The sequence below is a fragment of the Salmo salar genome, chromosome 05, assembly GCF_965601325.2.
Source record: "Salmo salar chromosome 05, fSalSal1, whole genome shotgun sequence".
Classification (NCBI taxonomy): domain Eukaryota; kingdom Metazoa; phylum Chordata; class Actinopteri; order Salmoniformes; family Salmonidae; genus Salmo; species Salmo salar.
In genome coordinates, this window is record NC_138295.1 from 39,002,501 (window position 1) to 39,024,603 (window position 22,103).

A 22,103-nucleotide genomic window follows, 5' to 3' on the forward strand; every position below is an offset into this window, starting at 1 on the left:
TTCTTCAAAGTAGCCACCCTTTCCTTGACAGCTTTGCATACTCTTGGCATTCTCTCAACCAGCTTCATGAGGTAATCACCTGGAATGCATTTCAATTAACAGGTGTGGCTTGTTAAAAGTTAATTTGTGGAATTTCTTTCCTTCTTAATGTGTTTGAGCCAATCAGTTGTGTTGTGACAAGGTAGGGGTGGTATACAGAAGATATCCCTATTTGGTAAAAGAACAAGTCCATATTATGACAAGAACAGCTCAATTAAGCAAAGAGAAATGACAGTGCATCATTACTTTAAGACATGAAGGTCAGTCAATCTGGAAAATGTCAAGAACTTCAAAAAATGTCTTCAGGTGCAGTCGCAAAAACCATCAAGCGCAATGATGAAACTGGCTCTCATGAAGACCGCCACAGGAATGGAAGACTCAGAGTAACCTCTGCTGCAGAGGATAAGTTAATTAGTGTTACCAGCCTCAGAAATTGCAGCCCAAAAAAATGCTTCACAGACTTCAAATAACAGACACATCTCAAAATCAACTGTTCAGAGGAGACTGCATGAATCAGGCCTTCATGGTCGAATTGCTGCACAGAAACCACTACTAAAGGACACCAATAATAAGAGACTTGCTTGGGTCAAGAAATATGAGCAATGGACATTAGACTGGTGGAAATCTGTTTTTTGGTCTAATGAGTCCAAATTTGAGATTTTTGGTTAGAAACATTGTGTCTTTGTGAGACGCAGCGTAGGTGAACGGATGATCTCGGCATGTGTGGTTCCCACCGTGAAGCATGGAGGAAGAGGTGTGATGGTGTAGGGGCTTTGCTGGTGACACTGTCTGTGATTTGTTTAGAATTCAAGGCATACTTAACCAGCATGGATACCACAGCATTCTGTAGCGATATGCCATCCCATCTGTTTTGCACTTAGTGGGGCTATCATTTATTTTTCAACAGGACAATTACCCAAAACACACCTCCAGGCTGTGTTAGGGCTATTTGACCAAGAAGGAGAGTGACAAGTGCTGCATCAGATGACCTGGCTTCCACAATCACCTGACCTCAATCTAATTGAGATGGTTTGGGATGAGTTGGACTGCAGAGTGAAGGAAAAGCAGCCAACAAGTGCTCAGCATATGTGGGAACTTCTTCAAGACTCTTGGAAAAGTATTCCAGGTGAAGCTGGTTGAGAGAATGCCAAGAGTGAACAAAGCAGTCATCAAGGCAAAGGGTGGCTAATTTGAAGAATCTAAAATAAAAAATACATTGATTTATTTAACACTTTTTTGGTTAATACATGATTCCATATGTGTTATTTCATAGTTTTGATGTCTTCACTATTATTCTACAATGTAGAAAATAGTAAAATATAAAGAAAAACCATTGAATGAGTAGGTGTGTCCAAACTTTTGACTGGCACTGTATATAGTTGAGTAGCACCACAGTCACATCTTCACTGTTGACGTTGAGACTGATGTTTTGCGGGTACTATTTAATGAACCTGCTAGTTGAGGACTTGTGAGGCGTCTGTTTCTCACAGACCCAGTACGGATGGCTCCCACTCCTCTTTCTATTCTGGTTAGAGCCAGTTTGCTCTGTTCTGTGAAAGGAGTAGTACACAGCGTTGTACGAGATCTTCAGTTTCTTGGCAATTTCTCGCATGGAATAGCCTTCATTTCTCAGAACAAGAATAGACTGACGAGTTTCAGAAGAAAGGTCTTTGTTTCTGGCCATTTTGAGCCTGTAATCGAACTCACAAATGCTGATGCTCCAGATACTCAACTAGTCTAAAGAAGGCCAGTTTTATTGCTTCTTTAATCAGAACAACAGTTTTCAGCTGTGCTAACATAATTGCAAAAGGGTTTTCTAATGATCAATTAGCCTTTTAAAATTATAAACTTGGATTAGCTAACACAACGTACCATTGGAACACAGGAGTGATGGTTGCTGATAATGGGCATCTGTAGGCCTATGTAGATATTCCATAAAAAATCAGCCGTTTCCAGCTACAATAGTCATTTACAACATTAACAATGTCTACACTGTATTTCTGATCAATTTGATGTTATTTTAATGGACAAAACATTTGCTTTTCTTTAAAAAAACACACATTTCTAAGTGACCCCAAACTTTTGAATGGTAGTGTATATACTATATATGTGTGTGTAAGCTTTGAGGATAAGGTTGGCTGCTCTATTGATAGTAACCAGGGTTCAAAGGTCAAGCTCAATGGTTTATACACTTTCTGGTGATGCAATTGTAAAGCAAGACATTGCAGGTCAGGACACATATGGCAGGACACATACACACACACACACACACACATCATATTGCACAGTAATAGGGACAAATGTGTGTGTGGAGACTAATTATGTTCTTTGCTGCAGCAGGTGTCTGAATGTCTGTGTGTCTGAGGAAAGACTATTCCAAAAAAATTAACTACAGAGAAATGACTTTAAATAGAGTTAAACAGTCCAAGTCCCACAGCCAAGTCTCTCATGACTCACACTCAAAATATTCATATTCTCAATATGCCACTCTCTCTCACACAGACTCTCGTAAGATGTCCTTGCCAGACTTGAAAAAAAACAACGAAATAGCTCTGTCAAAATATTTATCTGCAGAAACAGTATCTTTCAGAAACGAACATGCACATACTATATGTACTCATGTAGACTGCAAACTTTCACACACACACACACGCACACACACACACACACACACACACACACACACACACACACCACACACACACACACACACACACGCACGCACACGCACACACACACACACACACACACACACACACACACACACACACACACACACACACACACACAAAAGTCGACACATTATTGCCCGTCATGCTGAATCCTGACCTGTCATGGGAGACCTGTTGCCATGGTAGCAGTTAGTAAACAATGGTGTCTGATGCTACCACCCCTCGGTCAGAGGCTAATGAGGTCATTAGCGCTGCTTGCTAATATTCTAACGATGTCTCACAAGCCTCCCAGACATGCACAACCTGACACCTCCCACCCGGGCACTTCCATTCTTAGAGAGAAGCTAAAAACATGAATTATATGTATATATAAGTATATTCCAGACTCTGACATTGCTCGTTGGGATATTTTTGTCATTTTCTTTTTTTATGTGTTTATTGTTTTATACTGCTATGTATTACTGCACTGTTGGAGATAGAAACACAAGCATTCCACCGCACCTGTGAAAAAAATCTGAAGCTGAATATTTTGTGTGTGTATGGTGGGGGTGTGGCAAATGAAACACTATTACCTACAGTATATAGTGCACTACAACATTTGTGTAGGCCTACTATAAAAGGGCATCATGTTTAACCTTCATTTAACTAGGCAAGTCAGTTAAGAACAAATTCATATTTACAATGACAGTCTACCATGGAACAGTGGGTTAACTTCCTTGTTCAGGGGCAGAACAGCAGATTTATGCTTTGTCAGTCGAGGATTCGATCCAGCAACCTTCTGGTTACTGGCCCAATGCTCTAACCACTAGGCTACCTGCAGCCCCAAGTCATTCGGGACACAACCTGGGTATTTTCTACCTGGAATGGAGAGAGTGATTATGGAGCGATATGAAGGTATTGATCCAGTCTGCAGCCATGCAGCAAGTGAAGTGGTACTGGAGCTGTAACGGTCTCAGCTAAATCAGTCTATTCTCTTCTTTCCGCAGAGTGAAAAAGAGATGGATGGAAGAACTGCTACACCTTTCTTCTCTCATCCAATAAAGAACTGAATCACATGTTCATTAATGACCCAGAGGTATGAGGACCAATCGTCAGACTGAGTGGTGACGTCATACCAGTGACAGAGGCAGAATTGGGACCACCATGGATTCTATGGCAAATGAGCAACAGTACTCTCACACACTGTAACTCATATTCTCTCTCTCTCTCTCTCTCTCTCTCTCTCTCTCTCTCTCTCTCTCTCTCTTTCAAAAACACTCTTCACACTTGGATAAAACAGAGACCAGTAACTCATCTCTCCACTCAGATATAAGACTGCCTCCCACAACTGTGATGTCACAGAGTGGCTCCTCCTCTTCCTGCTCCTCTGGGGGCTGAGCAAATTGGCTGGGGCTATGGGTAGAAGGGTGGCTGATCCGACCAATCCAGTGCCTGCGCTGGGGGTGCCCTTGGCAGGGGGGCGATGGGGTCCGCTGTGCAGCGTGGGGGTGCAGACCTCCCCTGGCCTTAGGACGCTCCCGTCAATCAAACTCAACCAACCAACCAGCATGCAGCACCCAGAGACAAGGCAGAGTAACAACCATGTCACCACGGTAATGACCATGCCCTCGGAAACTGTTTTTTCTTGTAACTCGTGCAGCAGTGGCGGCAGCGGTGGATTTGCCGTTTCCAAGGAGACGAGTCAGAATGCGATCAACAGTCTGACACAGGACGACATGGGGTCACAGGGTTCAGGGGGCGGGGTCTACTGTCAGATCAAAACCATAAGGACCAATCCCAGGGAGTCTGGTCACAGGTCCAGCGGGAAACAGACGTCTCGATACACCAATGGGAGTGTGGTTGCCCCTGAGGTGGTGGGTGGGGTATGTACTGAGGGTGCCGAGGGGAACGAGCCAATCAGAGAGAGGAGGAGGGTCCAGTCTCTGAGAGGGGAGGAGTCTCGCCCTGTGCTGAGGTCAGGGAGTGTGTCTCAGTCTGTGAGCTCTCACGCCACGCCTCCAAGGCCCTGTAGAATGATGACATCATCATCGCCCCGTCTCTGTGGAACCTGCGGGCGTAGACAGTCCCAGGCCCCACCCACTTGCATGGCAACTGCATGCCGCAGGCGAGCAGCCAATAAGACCACAGAGAGCCAGACCCTCCCGAATCCTCCCAGGAAACAGTCCGTACTCCTCAACCAGAACCGGAAAGACTCCCCTGTACTGAACACACACACACACACACCACCAACCCCGCACAAAGCTGTGAAGAACACTCAAACACAAACTCAGACATTGCCCTCTCCACACACAACCCAAAAGACACACACGCTCACAAAAGATTCACCTGTGCCGACATGCTCCAACACTAAGGATACACAACACACACATACAGACCCAAAACCCAGTTTACCCAGGTTACATCAGAAAGAAACACACACACAGACTGCGGACACACACTCACACGCCACAGAGAAACACACATCCAGGCCAAATAAATCCACAGATAATACTCCAGCTACACAGCCTTTTCCAGACAAAAACGCAGAGACGTCATCTGACAACCAACACACACCACCAAACTCATCTACACAAGTCACCCCCAAGCCACCACCCCCAGTCCTCCTCATAGGCAAAAAATCCTCGGCCTCTACCCCTCTCCCACCTAAAGCCTCCCCCAACCCCTACCACACTGTCCAGGTGAACCCAAAACCAGCACCCCCAGTCCTTCAGACCCAACCCAAACATCCACCCCTCACCCCCTCCCTGCTCTCCAAAATACCACCAGCACAACCAATCAAAATAGAAGACTCCAAAACCCCTGGCCAGTCAAAAGATGCAAATGCTCTGCATGCTGCCCATGTGGCCTCACAATGCAATGGGGCACCAGGAGGTCTGGCGGGGTTACCAGGTGGGGTACAGGGGTGTGTGTCGGGGGGCCTCCACGGGCATCTTCACAGCGTGGAAGAGAGTCTGCTCTCCAACCAGGAGAAGATCAAAGTCCTCCTCAACGTTATCCAAGACCTGGAGAAAAGCAAGGCCCTCAGCGAAGGGTGAGAGAGGGGTGTGTGTGTGAGTGAGAGAATGAGTGAACGAGTGACAGAGAGGAAGATGAAATAGAAAGGGAGAGAGTGAGAGACAGAGTGTGCAAGAGATGGAGAAAGGATGTATGTGAGAATGTATGGGAGTGCCTTTGAGAATCAACTCCAATGCAAACTGACATGCTTTCAACTTGGTAATGCACTTTAAGGTCATGGGAGTATTGCAGGGGCTGTGATGTACTGTATACAGTAAGTTATTGCTGCAGTATTACAGAGCACAGCAGAACACCCACAGGGATATGTGTACAGAACACCTTTCTAAACCCTGCTGTATAAAAGTAAATATCAGTTATTACCTTTGTGGTGTATTCCACTGCTCTGACTTTGTATGCATTCTATCATATGGTCCATATAATTACAGGCAGAACTCCTTCCTTATGTCATGGCTGCTCCCTCAGGCTTTAAGGTCAACAGAAGTTATCTACCACTCTCTCTCTCTCTCTCTCTCGCTCTCTCTCTCTCTCTCTCTCTCTCTCATTTTCTTTCCCTCTCCTCCTCATTTCTGTCTCCTCTCCCTTTTTCTCTCCTCATTTCTATCTCTCTCTCCTTCTCCCTTTCTCTCCCTCCCTCCTCTCGTTCTCTCCCTCCCTCATCTCGTTCTCTCCCTCCCTCATCTCGTTCTCTTCGTTTCTACATCTCCTTGTTTCTCTCACACAAATCAAACACTCTCCCACTCTCTCATTTTGGAAATTGTCCAATTTTCGACTTATTCTTTGTTCCCATTCTCCTTTCTCCTCATTCACATTCATTCTTCTACTTGAAGAATGATATCAATCTCTTTTCACCTCCACCCATCCCCCTATCTCCCTCTTCATCCCTCTATCTTTAATTACCACCCTCTTTCTTTCCTTCTCTCCAGATATGAATCACTTCTTCCTCCGTACAATACAGAGCTTCTCCTCCGCTCCTCTCTCCTCACCCTCTGCCCTTTCACTATATGCCACTCACCCTCTACCTCTGTTGTCAATCAGTACATCACTCTCTCATCTCTTTCCTGTCACTCTGTTTTGTTTTCTCTCTTCCATCACTGTCTTCTCACCTCTCTGTCCTCACTCTCCCTCTCACCCCTGATCCCCTACAACAGACTGCACCCCTTCACTTATTTTCCCTCTCTCCTCTCTGCTCTTCTACCCACTCCTCTACTTTTTATTTATCATCTTCACTCCACTCTACTCCTTCCTTCCCCCTCCATCCTCCCTCCCCTCCCTCCCTCCCCCCTCCCTCCCTCTTCTCTCTGTCAGTTCCTCTTGGGTTGACGGCTCACTATAATACCAAACTAATCCCTCCCAGATTATGATGGAAGATACGCAATTCATGTTTCAGGGGCACAGCAAGACTCACAACAATAATATACCCTGTTCCTCTGTGGCATCTGTGTGTGTGTGTGTGTGTGTGTGTGTGTGTGTGTGTGTGTGTGTGTGTGTGTGTGTGTGTGTGTGTGTGTGTGTGTGTGTGTGTGTGTGTGTGTGTGTGTGTGTGTGTGTGTGTGTGTGTGTGTGTGTGTGTGTGTGTGTGTGTGTGTTTGGCGCAGTGCTAGGTTAAAGTTTTGGTGCTGTTTTTAAGTTTGTATCTTGTGCTCCCTTTGTGTCTGTGTGTTCTGTGTGTGAACTTGTGTCTGTCTGTTTGTTTGGGGTAGTACTAATGACGCTATCCTGTGTTTTCCTCCTCATCCTGATGTCTGCGTGTTCTTGTTGTTGTTGTCGTTGTGTTAGGCGCTGCTCTTACAGAACTGGACAGGATATCAACAACTGCCCCACCTGTCAGAAGACTGCCTGTATCATATACAGGTAAAACACCTTCCTAATACCACATTAATAATAATAATAATACCATTTCACTTTTCAACGACACTTCTTTTTATATATCAAAATCCACATACTCCCTACAGGTACACTTTGCTAATATAACAGTATACACAACCCACATTTTACTGTGTACACTCAAACCACTAGCAGATGGCTTCAGTTTCAGTGTCAAGTTTTATTAGTTGTATGTACAGGATATGCATTGTTGTATACATTTTACATTTTACATTTTAGTCATTTAGCAGACGCTCTTATCCAGAGCGACTTACAGTAGTGAATGCATACATTTCATACATTTTTTCCCTGTGTATACCGTCCAACAAAATGCAGGCTCCTTCTCGACTATGCAACAACAATAATAAATGATAAAATCTAAGAATACGAACATAAAGTAAATGGCAGTAGAATAGAATAAAGATTGTAGCATAATTATAATACAGGAAGGCACAATTTCTACAACAATATTTACATGTGTATTGGGGAAGAGGGGGTGTGGGGCATTGTATAAACTGAGCAGTATAATAAGTGTCTGGTAGCAGCAGTTGTGATATGCGTGTGTATGTCTGTGTGGGTGTGTGTGTGTGTGTGTGTATGTCTGTGTGGGTGTGTGTGTGTATGTCTGTGTGGGTGTGTGTGTATGTCTGTGTGTGTGTGTGTGTGTGTGTCTGTGTCTGTGTCTGTTTCTGTGTGTCTGTGTCTGTGTGTGTGTGTGTGTGTGTGTGTGTGTGTGTGTGTGTGTGTGTGTGTGTGTGTGTGTGTGTGTGTATATGTCTGTGTGGGTGTGTGTATGAGTGAGTGCATGTGTACTAAGGTGTGGAGAATCAGAGCAGGTGGTCAGTCCAGTTCAAGTGTTCAGCAGTCTGATGGTTTGTAGTTAGAAACTGTCTCTGAACCTGTTGGTATCAGACCTCATGTTCCGATACCGTCTGTCCAACGGTAAGGGAGAGAACAGCTCGTGGCTTGGATCCTTGATGATTCTGCATGCCTTACCTCAGGCACTGTTTCGAGTAGATGTCCTGGATGGGTTGGAGCACGGTCCCAGTGATGTACTGGGGCGTCTTCACCACCCGCTGGAGGGCCTTGCGGTCGTGGATGGAAAATTTCCCGTACCAAGCCGTGATGCAACCGGTCAGGATGATCATCCTTTCACCTACTCTGCGTCTCACAAAGACATGCGGTTGGAACCAAAAATCTCAAATTTGGACTCATCAGACCAAAGGACAGATTTCCACCAGTCTAATGTCCATTGCTCGTGTTTCTTGGTCTTTTTCTTATTGGTGTTTCTTTGCAGCAAATCGACCATGAAGGCCTGTTTCACACAGTCTCTTCTGAATAGTTGATGTTGAGATGTGTCTGTTACTTGAAACATTTATTTGGGCTGCAATCCTATGTGCAGTTAACTCTAATGAACTTATTCTCTGCAGCAGAGGTAACTCTGAGCCTCCCTTTCATCTGACAGTCCTCATGAGAGCCAGTTTCATCACAGCGGTTGATGGTTTTTGGGACTGCACTTGAAGAAACTGAGTAGTTGTGCCCAAACTTTTGACTGGTACTGGATATACAAAAGTATGTGGACACCCCTTGAAATTAGTGGATTCAGCTATTTTAGCCATAGTCGTTGCTGACAGGTGTATAAAATCAAGCACACTGCAATGCAATCTCCATAGACAAACATTGGCAGTAGAATGACCATACTGAAGAGGTCAATGAATTTCAACGTGGCACCGTCATAGGATCACACCTTTCCAACAAGTCAGTTTGTCAAATTTCTGCCCTCCTAGAGCTGCCCCAGTCAGCCCGAATGTAGTGCCAACTGTAAAGTTTGTTGGAGGAGGAATATTGTCTGGGGCTGTTTTTCGTGGTTCGGGCTAGGCCCTTTAGTTCCAGTGAAGGGAAATCTTAATGCAACAACATACAATGACATTCTAGACGATTCTGTGCTTCCAACTTTGTGGCAACAGTTTGGGGAAGGCCTTTTTCTGTTTTATTATGACAGTGCCCTTGTGCACAAAGCGAGTCCATACAGAAAGGGTTTGTCGGGATCGGTGTAGAAGAACTTGATTGGCCTGCACAGAGCCCTGACCTCAACCCCATCAAACACCTTTGGGATCAATTGGAACACCAACTGCGAGTCAGGCCTAATCACCCAACATCAGTGTCCGACCTCACTAATGCTCTTGTGGCTGAATGGAAGCAAATCAACGCAGCAATGTTCCAACATCTAGTGGAAAGCCTTCCCAGAGAAGTGGAGGCTGTTATAGCAGCAAAGGGGGGACCATTCATGCCCATGATTATGGAATGAGATGTTCGACGAGCAGGTGTTCACATACTTTTGGTCATGTAGTGTACCTCCTCCCTGTAGGCTGATTCGTCATTGTTGCCTATCAGGCCTACAACCATGGTTGTCGGTGTTGTGCAAAGCCACGTAGTCGTGGGTGAACAGAGAGTACAGCAGAAGACTAAGAACCCACCCCTGGGGGCCCCTGTGTTGAGTCAGTATGGAGGAGGTGTTGTTGCCATTCCTCACAGCCTGTGGTCTGCCCATCAGGAAGTCCAGGATCCAGTTGCAGAGGGTGGTGTCCAGACTCAGCATTCCCACATAGATTTTCCTCTTGTCCAGATGTGTTACGGCCCAGTAAATAACGATGGAAATGGCATCTTCTGTGGATCTGTTGGAGTGGTAGGCAAAATGGAGTGGGTCCAGTGTGCCTGCCATGCTGGCCTTGATGTGGGCCATGACCAGCCTCTTGAAGCACTTCATGATGACCGAGGTGAGAGCGACGGGTCAATAGTAATTTGGGTAAGTCACCTTGTTCTTCTTGGGCACTGGGATGATGGTGGTCTCCGTAAAGCATGTGGGGACTATAGCCTGGGACAGGTTGATGATGTCCCAGAAGATGCCATCCAGCTGGTCAACACACACACTCTTGAGGACACAGCCAGGGATCCCATGTGGGCCGGCGGCTTTGTGAGTATTCACCCTTTTGAGAGTTTTTCCTCAAGTCAGCCTCGGAGAGCGAAAGCACCTGGTCGACCGGAGCAGCGAGAGTCTTCCTGAATGGCTCAGTATTGTCTGCCTCGAAGCGAGCATAGAGTGTGTTAAGCTTTTCTGGGAGGGAGGCTTCGGTGGGCACCGCACAGCTGGATTTGCCTTTGTAGTCTGTGATAGTCTGTAGCTCTTGACACATGCAGAGCGAGTTGGTTTGAATTGTCGAACATCAATTCAAGTTTGAGTCTGTGTCTTTTTGCATCCCTAATGGTTTTGGGGAGCTCATACCTGCATGCCTTGTACGCGTCGCACGCCACCGAGTCATCGAGGTTTGTTCTGCTGACATTCAATGCTGCAGTACGGGCTTGTTGTTGTGGGTACATCATCATCAACACACGAAGCCTGTAACTGACAATGTACTGTATATTCCTCAATGTCAATGGATGAGTCCTGGGTGGATGAATCGTTGAACCTATTCCTAATAGTATTCTCAAATCAATCCTGCAGCATCGAGTTTGCCTCCTCCGTCCAGCACCTCACTTTTCTCTGTGTCGGAGGCTCCCTCTTGAGTTGCTGCTTGTAGGCGGGGAATAGGAACAGAGAGACGTGATCTGATTGGCCTCATTGGGGGTCGGGGTATGGCTGAGTTTGCTGTGTGCCGCCTTGGTGTTTGCTTGTGGCGGTATGTACCCAGCTGTCATAACCCACGAGTATTCCCTTGGCACATACTAGGGTCGGCATTTTAGCATCAGAAACTCCAGTTCTGATGAACAGGATTTCGCAATGCTCTCAACGTCGGTACACCAGGAATTGTTAACGAGGAAACATACCCCTCCCCCAGACTCTTACCAGATCCCCCTGAATCTTTGCAGAAGCCGCCGTTCAATCCATGCGGGACATGGAGAAGCCATCCGGTTGAACGGCAGAGTCAAGTGAATTGTCTGTAAGCCATATCTCAGTAAAAACAAAAGACACAGATTGAAGCCTAGCTCTGAGTTCACAAAGTTCCTTTTCCAGCGATCGGACATCAGCTATCAGGATACAAGGAAGAGGAAGCCGCTTATCTTCGTCTTTTCAGCCTAGCTCGGAGTCCTTTTCCTTCCTCTTCTTCGTTGCCTTAGGACAACTCTGCCAGGAGAAATAAGCAAGCCGGTAAAGTTAAGCAGGAACCGGCAAGACACACCCCCTCCTCAGCACTGCCAACAGGTAAAAGTCCTTGTGATGTCATCGACAGTAACAACAAGAAATTTGCCTAGTCAGATACTGCCCTGTACAAACACCCTACAAAGTACCCAGCAGCAACATCAGCATTCTCCAACTCCCTCTCCATACTCTGCATGGCTGTGACCTAAGTTAGTAATTAAATGCTAGAATCCTTAGTTGCTACATCAATTTTTTGGACTTATTAATTAATAATAAACACCCATTGATTCTTGAAGAATATAAGCTTAGTTTAACTGTTGTACCCAGTCAGAACCCAAAATATAAGCTTGTTTTACTCAATATTTGTAAACAACGTAAATATATCAAACACCGTACAGCCTCAAAACATGGCTAAAACTACATTTTTTTATGTCATGGATGCATCCATAGCTCTGTCTATGAATTTGAGAGTGGTTACATTTCTCCAGGCCCATCCCTCAGCTTTTTACCCAAACAGAGGTGGGGTCATCCCTTTGTTATTGTTTCAATTAAGGACTCTAACTTCAACCAATCAGGACCTGCAGCTCTTTGCTAACTCGCTATCAGCCCACCAGATCTCCTCCTTGTCCTTGTCTCCTCCTCCTCTCCTCCTCTGTAACCAGGAACAGCATTAGCTACAGCAGGAGTTCACATCTAATCAGGAATAATTAGGACCGGAGGGAAGGGTGGCAGAGATACCGGCTCACACAGGGCCCCCCCAGGGCCACAGAAAGCAGCTCAGGGGGCCCCCCAGGACCTGTTTTGGCAGATAATATCACAGGACCGCTAGGAAGTCCCTGAATAGCTAGTGAACAGCAAGGAAGTCCCCCAGTGAAGTTCAAAGTGAATGTTAAATAGAATACATTACTGCAGTAGCCTGAATCACTACTGCCTGAGTATGAACTATTTAGTAATTATCTACTATTACCACTGGGCACACTCCTCAAAGACTACCACACTGTGTTGGTAGACGTCCCAGGACATTTGGATTTAAATGTAATCTCTCTCTCTCTCTCTCTCTCTCTCTCTCTCTCTGTCTCTCTGTCTGTCTCTCTCTCTCTCTCTCTCTCTCTCTCTCTCTCTCTCTCTCTCTCTCTCTCTCTCTCTCTCTTTCTCTCTCTCTCTCTCTCTCTCTCTCTCTCTCGCTCTGATTTACTTGCCTGTCTGTCCCATTTCTCTTTTTCTAAATAAAGAGGATCAGTAGTATTCTATTATTCCCAATAGCAATATGCTGGTCCCACACACACACACACACACACACACACACACACACACACACACACACACACACACACACACACACACACACACACACACACACACACACACACACACACACACACACACACACACAGTACACACTGTACACACATGGAAAGTAACATACAGTTAATCCAAACAGAAGAGAAGGATCATTACAGTCATTCACACACACTTTATGGTCATTCTGAGGCCATTGGAAGACACCGATCGTTCTATTGTGGTTATGAAACACACAAACATACACACACATACACAGGCACATCAATACAGTCATTTTCTTGATGGTACAGTAATGGTGTTATCACACATATCACACAGTGGGACACAGAGAGGGGATGGAGGGATGAGTGTGTAGGAGAGAGAGATACAGAGAGAGAGAGAGAGAAGGAGAGAAAGAGAGAGAGAAGAGAGACAGCGTGGGATGGAGGCTTCCCTCTTCATGATTTGAGCTGGAAAACGACATTTTGATGTTTCCTGCCTGCAGATGTGTTGTATTGTCAAATCTAATTAATCTGTGTGACAGAGAAACAAGGAAAGGCAAGTTCTGACAGAAGAAAAAACACTGCACACACACAGACACACACACACACACACACACACACACACACACACACACACACACACACACACACACACACACACACACACACACACACACACACACACACACACACACACACACACACACACACACAGCAGATACTGTAGATGCCAGCCGGGGGAATCAATTAAGAGGAGCGGCTTTCCCAACTGAGGCGTAATCCCCAAAACAATAGAGGGGGAACAACAGAGAGATAAAGAGATGGAAAAAACTTAGATAGAGAGAGGGGGGAGGGGTGGAGAGAGTACATGGATAAACATGCTCGTTCTTTAAAACACCGTAAAAGCACATACTGCACACCAAGGAATGTGTAGGCCAGGCTCAATGCTTATTTCTTTCCATTGTGTGTGTGTGTGTGTGTGTGTGTGTGTGTGTGTGTGTGTGTGTGTGTGTGTGTGTGTGTGTGTGTGTGTGTGTGTGTGTGTGTGTGTGTGTGTGTGTGTGTGTGTGTGTGTGTGTGTGTGCGTGGTTTCAGTGGTAGCACTCCTCCTCTCCAGTGCTTTATAATTTATTCATATTCCTTTCCTCTCCCCTGCGTCTGCATCTGTGGTTTTACCTCTCTTTCATGTCTTCCGGTCTCTTCATTTCTCCTCTTTTCCGGGGACATTCTAACCTTACCTTAACTCTCCCTCTCCCTCTCCCTCTCCCTCGCACGGCTCTCTTTCCATTTACTCCCCCTCTTTCCTCATTCTCTGTATCTTGTTTTCCCCTCCTGTTTTCTCAACTCATCCTTTCATCATTTCAACCACCCTTCCTACCCCGCTACTACTCATCAAACCGTCCTGTCTTTACCCTCCTCCTGCCTCTCTCCCTCCCGCTGTTTCTCCTTTAGAAGTCCCTGTGTATTATGTATATTGGACGCCTCCTCTTCCCACTCACTGCTGTGTCATTTGAGCGGTTTCATTTGAGGTTTTATTTGTCAGGAGAGAGCAAATACGATGACTGAGTGGGCATAGGATTTTGAATGGGAATCCATTTTCTGGTCCCCCACAAGGATAGTAAAACAAACGTGTGTGTGTGTGGTGTGTGTGTGTGTGTGTGTGTGTGTGTGTGTGTGTGTGTGTGTGTGTGTGTGTGTGTGTGTGTGTGTGTGTGTGTGTGTGTGTGTGCGTGCGTGCGTGTGTGTGTGTGTGTGTGTGTGTGTGTGTGTGTAGTGAGACTAAAAGGCCCCTTCCTTCATCGTTAGCCTCATTAACTCCAGATGCTTAAACCCTATGCAACTCATCTCATTACACACAATTTTGTTTTACTATTGTTGTGTGGACCAAACAATTCATTCCCATTCAAAATCCGATTTTCCCTTAACCCTAACCCTTCACCCTAACCTTAACCCCAAACCGCTAACTCGAACCCTAAACCCATAACCATAAGTGTAATCATAACCCTAAGCCTAACCCTAAACCTAAAATAGCATCAATTCATTGTCTTCCTCTCGTTATTGTTTTCATCTCATTGAAGCGTCGCAGTTGACCCCTCTGAGCCCTCGGCCTCCATTGATCTCTAAGGCAAGTAACCGCCCAATGTTTACCCAGCCTCTCCAGACCGGAATGTTTGATACCATCACAAACAGAAACTGTCTTAAACCTAACCCCTAACCCCTAAGCTTAAAATAGCCTTTTTCCTTGTGGGGACCAGCGAAATGTCTGAATTTTCCTTGTTTTACTATTATTGTGAGGACTTCTGGTCCCCACAAGGATAGTAAAACCAAAAACACACACACAAACGTTCAGTGCACACTCAAACTCCACTGCAGTATGACCCGAAGCATTAGCCACTTTAGAGAGAAGAGAGGGAGGGAGACAGAGAGAGAGAGAGAGAAAGAAAGAAATAAAGCGAGAGAGAAAGAAAGATGAGGCAAGGGGAGGGAGTACTTTGAAAACATCACCGGGGAAATACGTTTTTCACTCAGCCCTCTCTTTTAGTTCCAACACTTTAGGACGACTCTCTACTTCGCTCCTCCTCTGCTCTCGCTTTCTCTCTCTTCCCACTCCTCTCATTACTCCAGCCTGTGATACAGCGGTGCATGAAGCGTAAGAATTCTGTGTACGTGAAATTACTTCAGTGTGTGTGTGTGTGTCTGATTGGGTGCATAGGCGTGCAGTTGCATGAGCACATGTGTTTTCAGAGGTGTTAAGCATGTGCATTGATGTGTGAATGTTACTGTGCACACCTAACTGCATTTATATCAAAGGGCATTTTAATAAGTACAAGCAATTTATGTGTGCGTACCTGTCTAACTTTCTCCACCTCTCCCCCTATTTTCTCCCTTTTTCTCCACCTCTCTCTGCCTCTCTTTCGACCTCTTTCTCCCACTCTCTCACCTTCTCTCTCACCCTCACACCCTCTCTCCACGCACTCTCTCCACCTCTTTCTCACCAGTGTGGAGCATGACTTCAGACAGCAAGAGGGGAGGTTCCAGCCAGTGATGGAAACTCTAGATGGGGTTTACGATGTCCCCCTCCCTGTCCCCAAACCGCCCCTCTCCCGCCCCCGCCCCAGCGCCAAGGCCCGCGTCAAGAAGCTACGCAAAAAGTGTTTCTGGTGGCTATAGATACACACCCGTCGCCGGGGGTACAGTCGCCATGGAGAAGTTGCGGGCTGCTGTTACTAAGGGGATTGGACAGGTGTGTGTCGATGGACCATGGCGACTGTTCCTGTGTCTTTGATGTTGCTATAGGAACTGTACACCTATTATGGTATTTGAGCTGCAGAGATGCTACACCTTAGAGCCTGTTGGAGTGTAGATAACATGGAGAGCAATAAGTTACCATGGACAACTCTATGAGGTGTGGACCAACTGATAGAGGTCAAGTCTTGGGATCACTGGTTACTGGATTTTGAAGAGACACTAATCTGAATGACTTTGTCCCTGACCAACAGAGTTTACTGTGCTACTGTGCTAGGTTGGACACATCTGGGACACGGTTTAATAAGAGTGTCCAGTGGTGACTCTGTTAGGTCAAAGGCCCCAGTGCTTGAACATAGATGAGCACTTATTCACATTCCACAACCTACAGAGTGACCAGCCAATCTACAATCCCTTCAGAGAGTGACAGGCCACGTAACCAATCAACACACGCTTCCACCAGGATTCTCCCGCAATACGCAAAACAAAAAAGTTACTGAGTCATACTTAGCACAAACAATATACACACACAGTATAGCACTAAACACATCACTTACACACACAGACAGGCGCGTACGCGCGCACACACACACACACACACACACACACACACACACACACACACACACACACACACACACACACACACACACACACACACACACACACACACACACACACACACACCCACACACACACAATACAATTATATCCACTCTACACTATGAGCTTTCATTATACCACAGCGCTATTGGCTAAAACACAAGCTCAACCAATAATAATCTCAACCTTTCCTTCCAAGACCACACCCTATTTACTGTTTAACCAATAATCAGCCCCGGACCCTAACCTGCCACATCAGTGCTTTTTAATAGATCGCTCTTCCCATTCCCATGTGTGATCTCCAACAATGCTTTTCTCTTCCTTTTCCTCTCGCTGTGTTGTTTGTAATAGTTATATTGGGATCCAATAAAAGTGTGTATTTTAAACAGAACATCATTTCCTGCTTGAACAGTGATTCCCAATTCCCATGACGACACACTTAAAGCACTACTGACTAGCACCATTTAGGATGAAGCTGTGGTACTATGGAGGAATGGTAAAAGCAGATGGGTGAGTCCACGGAGGGCTATAATGTGATATTTCAAAGGGTATCATAAAGGTCACTAAACTGAAAGAAAGTCTTTCAGACTGAAACAATCAGTAGTTTCCCAAATACTTTCTGTGTTTAGACCCACCTTGGGGAAATTTCTTGTCTCTCTTCAAGTAAACACTAAGTAAACAACTCCATTGTTTTTAGCCAGAACCAAATTTTAAGCTGTGGCCCAAACTGAATTGGCCACAACCCACCAGCAGGACACAAACAACAATTTGGGAAACACTGAAAGGACTGAAGAGAATGATTTAGAAAGCAGCCAGTGTAAGGCAGTACTCTACGATCGAAAGCTCTATCGAAAAACTTCTACATCAGGCCTGGGCAATTATTTTCCATGGAGAGGCCACATTAGAATATATTATTGCCATTGCAGGCCAGAATCATATTTCAGGATTATACATCATGTGTGTGACTGTGTTGACAGATATAGCTACTGTAAATTACATCCAGATATGCTATTTATTTTACTTTTTAACATGTACTGAAATAAACCACTTCCATGTTCTCCTTTTGGTAGGTATTTGCATTATTTAACATGTAACGAACTACGGGCAGGGAAAAGTACACTGTGCATTCAGCACCACGGACAGAACTCTTGTTAACGGGTATGCACAAAAACACAAGAAAGAGAGCGAGGGCTCAACATTACATTTAAACTATTCAATCAGTGTGAGGAGGACTGATGGGCATTGACTAGAGCAGTGAAGTCGGGTATAGTTTCTGACGTCGCTATGCGCAAGATTGCTGAGAGATGAGAGTCAGTAAGAGATGATCTGTGCCTTGACTTGTTATATTTCATCACTGAAAATGTCCGTTCACATACATAGGTTGACCCAAACAGTACAAACATCTTCGGAGCATAACTCTTAATCTTCGGAAAGTTTTGTTCATCGAGAGATGCATAAGAACCTCGTCAGTGACATTGTTTTGAATAGTTCTCCAATCACTGCATCAGACTGAAGATCGATAAGCTCAAGTTGCAGGTCAGTGGGAGCGTTTTCCACATTGAAGGTGAAAGGAGAGGAAACCAACCGCATGTCCTTTTCCAACACTTTGAAATCGTCAAAACGACAAGAAAACTCACTGTTCGAAGCACGCAGCAGCGATGTATACTTCTCCCGATGGTCATCTGATAGGGAACAGACTAGTAGTGTCGGAAGGTGGGTGAGATTGTTGGCTTCTACTTACGGGTCAGGAGAAGTAATTTTCCCTTGAAGGCTTTGTCAAGGCTGTACATCTGATGTGCAAAAAGGCCCTTCCCTTGTCATTTGGAATTCAGTTCATTCATGAAGGCTATGATGTCCACGGTGAAGGAAAAATCAGCCAGCCATTCTTTATTTTGCAGTTGAGGGAAATCCAGATATTTTCCTTTCATTTGCAAAAACTCAGGTCCCACACCCTTCAGGTCCCACACACTTTTAAGCACCTTCTCCAAACTCAATACTCTCACGTCTGTGTGGTAGGGGAGATCTGCACGACCCGACTATGTCTCTTCCAACAGTGAGACAAATTGCCTGTGGTTTAAAGATTTTGCTCTTATGAAGTTTACCACTTTAGTGACTGTATCCACAACATGGCTCATTTTCAGAACACATTTACAGAGCACCTCCTGATGAATAATGCAATGCAAGAAAATATTTTTTTGATCTGGGTTCAGCTCAGCTACTTGATCTTGAAACCTTTTCAAAAGGCCAACGTTTTTTCGGGCACCCATCAGTGGTCACATTGGATAACTTTTCAAAACTCAGTCCCAGCTTTGCCACACACTTATTCACCTCCTCCAATATATCTTTCCCTGTAGCTGTGCTCTTCATTGACTGCACTGAAGCAAGCTCCTCTGTCATTTCAAAGTCTGGGGTTATGCCTCGTAAGAATATCAACAACTGCGCCATGTCACGTGCATCACTGCTCTCATCCAATATCAAATACGTTTTCACAACTTTACTATCGCAAATTCTTTATGTGATCTGAGCCTGATTCCACGGGCCGTATTGAATCAGGTCGCGGGCCACATACGGCCCCCGGGCCGGCCTTTACCCAGGCCTGTTCAGATGATCTATATGTGCACAACTTACAGTAGGAGGTAGGATTGAGACTAGGGAAGCCAGTATGGGAACCCAAGCCAGCTTGTTTGGAGCAAAACCCTGCATACGTGTAATCTCTCCAGGAGCATGGTGGACTGGTCACCAGTGGGGCTAATGCTTAGGGGGGTCATTTGGATTACTCACAATCAGGGCATGCTCACGACCCATGGTAATGACCGTACGGTTGATGGTCCTGAGGAGACTGACCACAATGTCCTGAATATGCTGGAATGTCTCACCCTGAGAAAGAGAGAGAGAAAGAGAGAGAGAGAAAAGGAATGAGAGGGAGAAAGAGAGAGAGAGAGACAGAGAGAGAGAGAGACAGAGAGAGAGAGAGAGAGAGAGAGAGAGAGAGAGAGAAAGCAAGGTCATGAATCAGTTGGACCAAAAATACACTTTCCTGTCAGTTTTTTGGATAGAATCACATGCATGCCCTAAACTGCGCTCACTACGTCTGTTCATCGGCTATTTATTTTTTATCTCTACCAAAGAAAATTCCCCAACCTTCTCCAACGCACTCCGTTTTCTCTCTCTGTGCCACGCCAAAGTAATTCACTGTGCCCTGATACAAAATGTCCCCAAAGGAACAATAATAAAGTCAGTAACAGTCCCTGTCACCGCACATTTCTGATTGTTACTTATATGTAAGGGTTCCCAAACTTTTTCACTCAGGCCCCACCCTTCCAGCCTTGGGAAACATCAAGTGCCTCACCTGCATGCGCCATGTCAATTTCTATGGGCACAAGCACTGTTCATGACACAAACTGTTCACACCCCTCTTGATGGTGGAGGGAACATTTTGCAGGTTTAAAGCTTATTTCCTGCAATTCTACACATTTTGTCATGGGGCTCAGAGAACATTTTTCTGTTTTAAAGCTCATTTTCGTGCAATTCTATACATGTTGCCATGTCTAATGTGTATTCATGTGATATGTGAGTGACTCAAACATTTATGGGCTAAAAACAACCTAGCTAAGAAACGTTAGCTGACATGGGCTAGTTGATCTGGACATTTCTGACAAGCTATAAATAGCTTTAAGGTATGCAATGACTGACATGACAAGAGGAATTTTGAAATTGCACCGTGTGCCTTCTACGATTACAACTTTTAAGAGTAAAAAAAAACAACAACAAAAACCATGGGACCAACACTTTACATGTTACTTCAAATCAAATCAAATGCACCTGCTTAGCAGCTGTTATTGTGGGTGTAGTGAAATGCTTGTGTTTCTAGCTCCGACAGCGCAGTAATATCTAACAATATCTAACAGTTTCACAACGTATACCCAATTCACACATATCTAAGTAAAGGAATATATAAGAATATATAAATATATGGACGAGCAATGTCAGAGCGGCATTGACTAAGATACAGTAGAATATAATAGAATACAGTATATACATATGAGTATGTAAAAAAAATATGGAAACATTTTAAGTCTATGTATATAGGCAGCAGCCTCTAATGTGCTAGTGATGGCTATTTAACAGTCTGATGGCCTTGACATAGAAGCTGTTTTTCAGTCTCTTGGTCCCAGCTTTGATGCACCTGTACTGATCTCGCATTCTGGATGATAACGGGGTGAACAGGCAGTGGCTCGGGTGATTGTTGTCCTTGATGATCTTTTTGGCCTTCCTGTGACATCGGGTTCTGTAGGTGTCCTGGAGGGCAGGTAGTTTGCCCAATGTCTGCCCAATGTGATGCATTGGGCAGACTGCACCACCCTCTGGAAAGCCCTGTGGCTGCGAGTGGTGCAGTTGCCGTACCAGGTGGTGATACAGTCCGACAGGATGCTCTCAATTGTGCATCTGTAAAAGTTTGTGAGGTGGTTTTAGGTGCCAAGGCAAATTTCTTCAGTCTCCTGAGATTGAAGAGTCACTGTTGCGCCTTCTTCACCACACTGTCTGTGTGGGTGGACAATTTCAGTTTGTCAGTGATGTGTACGCCGAGGAACTTTCCACGCCGAGGAAGCTTTCCACCTTCTCCATTGTGGTACGTTGATGTGGATAGGGGGGTGCTCCCTCTGCTGTTTCCTGAAGTCCACGATCATCTCCTTTGTTTTGTTTTGTTGATGTTGAGTGAGAGGGTATTTTCCTGGCACCACACTCCCAGAGCCCGTCAGGAAGACCAGGATCCAGCTGCACAGGGCGGGGTTCAGACCCAGGTCTTCGAGCTTAATGATGAGATTGGAGGGTACTATGGTGTTGAATGCTGAGCTGTAGTCAATGAACAGCATTCTTACATTAGGTATTCCTCTTGTCCAGATGGGATAGGGCAGTGTGCAGTGCGATGGCGATTGCATCGTCTGTGGATCTATTGGGGAGGTAAGCAAATTGAAATGCGTCAAGGGTGACAGGTAAGGTAGTTGTTTAGTTCAGTTACCTTTGCTTTCTTGGGTACAGGAACAATGGTGGCCCTCTTGAAGCATGTGGGGACAGCAGACTGGGATAGGGAGAGATTGAATATGTCCGTAAACACACCAGCCAGCTGGTCTGCGCATGTTCTGAAAACGCGGCTGGGGATGACGTCTGGGCCGGCAGCCTTGCGAGGGTTAACACGCTTAAATGTCTTACTCACGTCGGCCACGGAGAAGGAGAGCCCACAGT

General features: G+C 45.4%; 2 protein-coding genes and 1 long non-coding RNA gene across 3 annotated transcripts in view; 2 read left to right on the top strand and 1 right to left on the bottom strand.

Moving 5' to 3' along the window:
• Positions 1–3,952, top strand: part of LOC145879516 (uncharacterized) — an 11,842-nt gene extending 7,890 nt beyond the window's left edge. The window contains exon 2 of the long non-coding RNA XR_014392320.1: positions 3,698–3,952. This is a non-coding gene — a long non-coding RNA (uncharacterized LOC145879516). The remainder of the gene's footprint in view (positions 1–3,697) is intronic.
• Positions 1–22,103, bottom strand: part of LOC106604826 (dedicator of cytokinesis protein 2) — a 156,511-nt gene that overhangs the window by 58,897 nt on the left and 75,511 nt on the right. Inside the window, exon 26 of the mRNA XM_045718221.2 lies at positions 19,641–19,736. Coding sequence (XP_045574177.1) covers positions 19,641–19,736 — 96 coding nt within the window. The remainder of the gene's footprint in view (positions 1–19,640; positions 19,737–22,103) is intronic.
• Positions 4,106–17,364, top strand: insyn2b (inhibitory synaptic factor family member 2B). Its single transcript, XM_045718222.2, has 3 exons — positions 4,106–5,742; positions 7,503–7,577; positions 16,010–17,364. The coding sequence occupies exons 1-3, from the start codon at positions 4,106–4,108 to the stop codon at positions 16,179–16,181; spliced, it is 1,884 nt and encodes a 627-aa protein (XP_045574178.2). The 3' UTR covers positions 16,182–17,364.

Bases quoted from the DNA above. Each gene is read 5' to 3' on its own strand.
- insyn2b (XM_045718222.2), top strand. From the start codon at position 4,106: ATGGGTAGAAGGGTGGCTGATCCGACCAATCCAGTGCCTGCGCTGGGG. The intron at 5,743-7,502 runs GTGAGAGAGGGG...TCGTTGTGTTAG, and splicing joins AGCAAGGCCCTCAGCGAAGG to GCGCTGCTCTTACAGAACTG. The intron at 7,578-16,009 runs GTAAAACACCTT...CTTTCTCACCAG, and splicing joins ACTGCCTGTATCATATACAG to TGTGGAGCATGACTTCAGAC.